Source organism: Tetrao urogallus (assembly GCF_951394365.1).
Source record: "Tetrao urogallus genome assembly, chromosome: Z".
In the NCBI taxonomy this organism is placed as follows: Eukaryota; Metazoa; Chordata; class Aves; order Galliformes; family Phasianidae; genus Tetrao; species Tetrao urogallus.
This window is the reverse complement of record NC_136816.1, coordinates 10,379,326-10,387,296: the sequence shown is the minus strand read 5'-3', so window position 1 is coordinate 10,387,296 and position 7,971 is coordinate 10,379,326. Positions and strand designations below refer to the sequence as shown.

Below are 7,971 nucleotides of genomic sequence, written 5' to 3'. Positions count from 1 at the left end.
AGATTCTCTACCCAAAAATATGTAAGACATTAAAATCAAAAAGATCCCCAAGGTTTTGTGCTATACTGTATGATATGTAAACAGATTTTGAAAATACTTTGCTATTATATACTTTGACACAGTATGCACAAGTTTTAAAAAATAAAATAAAAATGAATTTCAATTGCCTCAAGGAATTTCTTAGACATAAAGCCATTTGAAGAGCCATTTACAGTCTGCAGCGACAAACTCCTATGTAATCAGAGTATCTCCTTTTTTCCCACATGCAGAGTAACCTGCTGAAGGTAATCCCCTATCAAAGCAATGCCAGCAACACAGATCTGATTGCATGACTCCAGCACTTAAAAGAGCACATTGGTTATACATGGCTTTTAACCTTGGGCTACAATTATGCTACCAGAACTAAATTTGAGTCTAAATCAGTCGCATAGCGATGTGCATGTTGTCTGAACACTGCTTAGAGTCCTTGTTTTCCACACCTGGTGAAGGTGGTGAAGGCGCTCAGAGGTTCTTGTGCTTACATTCAGGGCAGGATGAACTTCACAGATACCAGCTTCTCCAATCAGCGACAAGCCACAGATCCCAAAGTAGGCATGCAAAGCATCTGAAAGCAGGACAGAAAATGAAACATGAAGTCAGGCGCCTTTTTGGTTGTAGCAGACAAGTGCTCCTGGAATCCAGCACCCTGAATAATCCAACCAGGAAAACATCTATGTGCTATGTTCGACGTGTGAGATTTGACATAAACAATTTCTGCTCAAAACCTCCAGCATGAACTCATGCTACACAATCTCTAAGACAGAGATGTTTTATGTTAGAGCAATTTTTGCCCACTACTTAATACCAAAAAACAAAAGAATTTGGAGAGCTAGAAATTATTTCCTTCAACAGAGCAAATGTTTTTTCCCCAAACACAGCAGAGCTTTTTGACTGACTATGGAGTGGACTGTTGATTAAAAAAAAAAAAAAAAAAAAAAAAATCAAAGGCAGCAAAAGCTGTCAAACAGCAAGACTCAGAAATATAAAATACAGAATATTTAAATATATGTACCTGTAAGTATCTTGAATATATATACCATCATTTTACCTGTCTTCTCTTCATGAGCAAATACCCTTAAAACAGAAATTAATGAAGTGGCTTGATAACTGACCATGCAGTTGAATATGTTAGACAGGGAGAACTTGGCTTCAGGAGGTGCAGTATATTAACACCTGCAGACAGCTGCACTTGATGTGCACTAAAAACCATATACAAAGCTAACAGTTGCATATGGCTGTTTGTTGGGTTTAATCAAAAGTTCAAGGGATGTGCAAATCCATTACAACTTAATACTTGACAGTCCTACCAAAAACACCTTTAGAAGTCTGCGTACTCATCTGTTTCACAGTATCACAGAATGGCCTGGGTTGGAAGGGACCTCAAAGATCACGAAGCTCCAACCTCCCTGCCACAGGCAGGGCCACCAACCTCCTCATTCAAACTACACCAGGCTGTAACTTCTTATCATTTACAGAAAACAAATGACATGCACAAGAGTTGCTGCACAACTGCCCAGGGTCATGCAGCAGTATATGTATTAACATAAAAGTTTATTAAATCTAGTCATGATTTACACCTAAGTCTGAAATAGTAAAAATAAAATCAAATGTTTTAGGTATGTGTTCTAGCACTTTGATCTGGGTAAGCAGCTAAACACCACACAGCTGCTTTCTCTCTTTTTCTCCTCCACCACCAGTGTGATAGTGGATTAAGTGAGAAAACTACTCAACTGAGATAAAGGTATCAACAGGCAAAGCAAAAGCAGCATGTGCCAGCAGAGCAAAACATGGCCTTCATTTGCTATTTCCCATTGGTAGGCAGATGCCCAGCCAGTCTCCTGAGAGCAGGGGTCATTACACATAAAGGTTACATGGAAGGCAAATGGTGCAACTCACAGTTTCCCCTTCCTCTTTTATGTCTGAACATGACACTGTACTGCATGGCACACTATCCCAACACAGGCATGATCAGCCAAGTTCATCAGTAAATAAAGAACTTAATAAAACACTGTTAAGTGCTCAGTTTTGTTTTGAAGAATGAATGACAAAGCCAACACCCATGCCACCTCAACAAAACAGCAATAATACTATGCTACCACTGTGATATTCCAAAGGTTTATCAGACAGAAACCATTCCTATGTTTGACAAACGTAGAGATCATTATAAAGAAAACAGCGGTGTTTTGATTCACATTGCTTTTTTCTGACAACAGAGCTTTGGACAACAGCGATGCTGCACAACACAAATGCTTGTGTTAGTGAAGTCTGAAATCTTGGTTGTGGAAAACATACAAACATTGAAACAGACAGCTTGCTTTTCAGTTACTGGGCTGTAGGAAAATCAGTTGTGTATATGACATTGAAATTACGGATACATAGAAAGAAAGAAATTTTGTAAAATTGCATTTATACTCATTCTTCAGATTAGAGATGCACTAACATTTCTTTCCTTCTTCCAAAACATGCACACAGACTTCTGACACCATCTGCCTGATGAAGGAATCTCGCAATAAACATGCTTCTTTTCTTCCCTTGGAAAAAATCCTAGAGCTTTTAAATTCAGTAGTACCAAACTGATTTTTATATCACTGATAAATAAGTAAATAACAAAAATTTCCTGAAGGTGCACAATTTTTTATAAGGCACACATTGTATAGGTTGTCATAGCTACAAAAAAACTGGAATGCCAGCAAAACTTGTGTACATTCAAAGAACAACCTGGTAACTTCTTAGTACCCTAGTTCAGCCCTCCTGTTCCCTTTCTGTTGGGCAGTCAGGACATTCAAGTTCAAAAGCAGATTACTCTTGTGAGTAAAGGTAAGACAAGCAAAAGCTTGTTGTATGGGAAACAGCAGGTGTTCAGGCAGGAATGTCACATTAATGAATGACAAACAGAATTATTTTCTCCAAGTGATTCTGACTGGTCTACATACTACAGAGCTTTAAAAATAGCTAGACCTCAGAAACCCAAGGTGGCATTCAAGGGAACAGAGGGCATCTATCCATCCATTTACCCCCTGTAAAGCAGGTTCCCTATGACAGGTCATACTTTGAGTAGATTATTTTATAGATTATTTTAAAATATAGCAGCTTCTGAATGAACTTCAAAAGGATTACCTTATCAAGGAAATAAGCAGTCTGAAATAGTTTGCTTAAACCATTCATGAATTTATCCACTGAATGTTATTTAATTGAACAGTTAAATACACACAGAAAAGCTTGTCCAGCTCTAAGCAGATAGTGACACTCCTTCAGAAACTAGAAAACCACCACCTGCTTTCCCTTTAAACCATGAAAATCTCATTATAATTCTCATTTTCTTTTTTTTTTTTTTTTCAATATAGTTTTTGAAGTAGAATGGAGAAAAATCTTTCCTTACACCCCTCAGATGTCTGACTGCTGGAATGTACTTTCAGCTTTAAGTATGCTCATAATGATTTTGAAAAGGAATTTTACCTGGATGGCTATCTGGCCACTTGGCAAATCCACCAACGAGGCGATCTTGAGTTGAGAGGATGTAGTTTCTGTTTTTCTCAAAATTTGTGTATTGGAATAAGTTCAGGAGCTGAAAAGAAGTTAGACAGTAAGATACCAAATCTTAGTGTAATATTAACATTAAAATACAGTACCTATGTAAGGAGATATGTAGGGCAATTTAGCATTAACTTGGTAAGACTGTTTGCAAGATGAAAGATCTTTACAGATCTATGCACATTTCTGTACTCATGCCAAAGATAAAACTCCTCCTTGCAAAGAAAAAATATCATGTTTAAGGATAAGGAACTGGAGATACTTGTCAACAGTTAGTGAAACATGAGCCAGCAGTGTGCCTAAGTGGCCAAGAAGCCAACAGCATCACAGAGCCATCACAGAATTGTTTGAGTTGGAAAGGACCTTTAAAGGCCATCTAGTCCAACTCCCCTCCAATGAACAAGGACATCTACAGGAGGACCAGGTTGCTCCATACAACCTGACTGTCTTCAAGGATGGGGCATCCAGCACATCCCTGTGCAACCTGTTCCAATCCTTCACTACCATTACTGTAAAATTCCTTTTTTCTTATATCCAATCTTTTATCTCCTTCATTTAGCTTGAAATCATTTATCCTTGTCTTATGACAACAGATTCTGCTAAAGAGTTTGTCCCCTTCTTTCTTACAGCCCCCCCTTTAGATACTGAAAGGCCATTCTCATGTCACCTCAGGGCCTTCTCTTCCCTCTGCACAGTCCCGGCTCTCTCAGCCTGTCTTCAGAGGGGAGGTATTCCATCCCTTGGATCATTTTTATGACCCTTCTTCTGGACATGCTCTAATAGGTTCATGTCTCTACTGCACTGAGGATTCCATATCTGGATGCAGAGTACACAGCCAGGATCACCTCATTTGTCCTGCTGGCCATACAGCCCAGGATACAGCTGGCTTTCTGGGCTGCGAGGGCACATCGCTGACTCATGTCCAGCTTCCCATCCATAGTATCCCCAGGTCCTTTTTGGAAGGTCTGTACTCTATCCTTTAGTCTCCCACCTTGTATTGATAGTAGGAATTGCATAAAACCAGGTGCAAGATGTTGAATTTGGCTTTATTAAGCCTCATATGTTCTCCTGGGCTCACTGCTTAACCCTATCTAGCTGTCTCTCTGGATGGCATCCTTTCCTTCATGGGGATGAACAGGCACTACCACCTTTCTTCCAGTTACCATGGACTTCTCCTGACTACTGTGACTTTTCAAATATCATTAAGAGTGGCTTGATGACTGTATCAGCCAATTCTCTCAGGATTCTGAGATGCATCTTGCTGGGATACCCAAACTCTTCAATGTTCAGGTTCCTCAGGTGGTCATGAACCTGATTTTTGCTTTCAATGGGAGGGACGTCGCTCCCCAGTGCTCCCCTTCCAACCCATGTGCTCAAGGCGTATATGAAGAGTAGCTGCCAAAAAAGCTGTTGAATTCATTAGCCTTCTCCTTGTCTATTGTTGCCAGCCTGCCTATCGCTCACTGCTGGTGAAATGCCTTCTTGGACTTTTCTTTTCTGCTTGCCTACAGAAACCTCTCATTTCCATTCTGTTCTTCATTGCACTCCTTGTAAAGTCCAGTTCTAGCTGGGCCTTGGCCTTCCTGACCCCATCCCTACACAGTTTAGCAGAAAGGAGTACTGGAACAAGCTGCTCAGGGAAAGAGTGGCGTTACCATTCCTTGAGGTGCCATGTAGATGTGGCATTTATGGACATATTTTAGTGGGCATGGAGGTTTTGGGTTGATATTTGGACTTCATGATCTCAGAATCATTAAGGTTGGAAAAGACTTCTATGAAATGAAAACAATTTCATAATGGTCCTTTATTTGTTTTGTACACTACCTTCAATGTTGCTCCCACCCAAAAGGAATAGCAAGTGTCTACAGGTTTGTTGGGTCGTCCATGGTAGCCATTTTGTTGTCTCATTACACACCACCTTCCTATTCTGCTTAGTTCTTTTTCTGAAAAAACTTCCTCCAGTTTACCCATCAAGCACAGTGATGCAATACCACAAAATGTAGACCCACCTGTGAAGAAACAGATGTTGCAATGTTTAGATGTACAGGTTTTCACAGAAGCCTGTATAATCTCAAGCAGAATGAAGTAGTGTTTAGTAGAACTTGCAGAACTACAATCAGTAGTAAAAATTAAATCAATGGATTCTAAAAGTATGAAAGTCTAAAACAGCATGAAAGTCTAAAACCTGACAAATAAATGCAGTTTACTTCATCATACATACCGAAGGAAAAAGATACACCAGAGGAAAAAAATACTGCTCACATAAGCCTGAATCAATTTTCTTAAAGCCGGAGGGACTCTCAGTGCTGTGCAATTTGGATTACACAGCAGTTCAAGAACAAATAAATGGTAATGCAATAGAAAACATTTTTTTAATATTAAACTTACAGAAGAAAAGCTATTGAGAAGTTAGCAATCAGACTGAAGCAGAGACGTCAAAAGCAGTGTCAGAATACAATCCCTAAGAGAAGAAAAACAGAACTGCCTGATGAAGAGCAGAAAGCCCCATATATATATTGAAAAAAGAAAAAAGAAATTGGAAAAAAAAAAAAGCACTGTTAGTACACTATTAGTACAGTTGGTAGCAACCAATGCAAGTTATGTTTCTAAGTAAGAAATTAGAAAAGAAACTCATGTTGTTTGTGTATCACTGTCCTCTGAGTCTGTTATCTGTAATGACAAAATTACAGCCTGGGAAGTAACAAACACAAACTGCTGATGTAAGATTTGGGGGCCAATGTTGCTCACACTGCTTTGGTGTCAGAAAATCCCATTCACTCTACAGTTCCTTTCATTCTGATGCTGAAACACCGTAACTGAAGCAATGCTATCACTAAATTCTACTGAAATTCAGTTCAACAACTAGGGGAATAACTTCAGTTTTTCAACTCTATCCTCTCTGAATGAAGAACACAGTTTGAATACTACAAAAGTTCAGTTCCAAGGATAAATCTAGAAAACACTGGATAGACTTAATGTCACATAAAAATAAAAAGCTTCTTTATCAGGAAGAGATAACTATTTCACCACACACACAGCTACTTTGCTTAGAAACATCTTGGAAATTCCTATCTTCACAGCTACCATTTGTGTACAAAACTTAAATGTCACTTCAAGATTTGGGGCCACAGTCTGTCAAAGGAAATGTTTCTGGGTCTTACTAATAGCTGCTGAAATTGGAGATTATCAGGTGCAATGCATAAAATCTCTTGCTGATAAATCCACAGAGTCACAACAGTACACGCAGAAAAGATTTGCTCTGTCAGCAAGACAGAGAACACAGGCAACATCGTTCAAGGTTCTTCAAGCGAAAAATAATGGAGCTGATATAGGAAGAGTCCATCTGCTCTGATACTAAGCAGAAACTAAGGGAAGAAGGACAGTATTCTGAGGCATGTTTTTTATTTGCTCCTCTTCATCCCACTTCTTCAAAAGCAGAAAAGAAATAAAGGCATGACATAACCTGAATTTCTTACAGCATTTCTCAATTATAGTTTTAAAAAGAGGTGCAGAACATTCTGACATTCTTACCATGAGATTCGAGTCCTGCTCCTTGTGCCAGGCCATTATCATAAGACTGAAGAAAAAATTGTAATGAACCAGTTACTTCAGAGACAAATTACTTTTAAGGACATTGCAATTTCTCAGTTTAACAGCAAAATCATCATCAGACTACAACTACCATTTAAAATTAGCTAAATTCTGAGCCTACGCCTCAAAATGCTCTCAGCACAAGACAGTTAACAAATGTTTCAGTTCAGTGAAGACAGATTTAAGACTGTAATTGAGCTCATTTTAGTTACAATATATGGTAAAGGTCTGAAATGAACAAACATTTCTTTGTCAAAAGAAGTAGAGCATGTCATTAAATAAAAAACAAACAAGCAAATATCTTTTTGTCTTTATATAAAGGGAGAATTGAGAGGTATTTCCAATCAAAATGGAATGCATAAATGAAATCTTGTCTTTAACTGAAAAGCTTTTAAAGCCTTTTTATTTAAGAAGTGTTCATACAATATTTAATAACCAATAAACTGTCACTGGACAAATACCAAACTTTAATGAGCTAGAGGAAACACAAATTATCGAACATTTTATGTTTAACTTTCAAAGTTAAATTAGAGTGCTCCTACTGGCCAACTAACGATTGGTTCATGTTCTCATTAAACAGATAGCCTTTTTTTCTTTTTTTTTGCCAAGTTCCAACTATAAATTTCTCATGCTTTCTTCACAATGTTTAGCAGAGGCTACGAGATACAGAGCATCTTGACAGAGCACTGCTGACTCCTATAGTCATAGCTGAAGAACATTTAGCACTCTTTAGGTTTAACCTAAAATTATTTTACAGATCTGTTGTCAAAGATCCCTTTGGGGAGGAAAGAAGAAACAGAAGTAGATGCA

The 7,971-nt window shown here is 38.3% G+C and overlaps 1 protein-coding gene across 1 annotated transcript in view; it reads right to left on the bottom strand.

Annotated features, from left to right (window-relative positions):
* Positions 1–414: 414 nt before the first annotated feature.
* The window catches only part of PGGT1B (protein geranylgeranyltransferase type I subunit beta), a gene marked incomplete at both ends in the record, with an annotated part of 32,698 nt that continues 25,141 nt past the window's right edge, over positions 415–7,971 (bottom strand). The window contains 5 exon segments of the mRNA XM_079548612.1: positions 415–470; positions 473–604; positions 3,496–3,604; positions 5,395–5,579; positions 7,102–7,147. Coding sequence (XP_079404738.1) covers positions 415–470; positions 473–604; positions 3,496–3,604; positions 5,395–5,579; positions 7,102–7,147 — 528 coding nt within the window.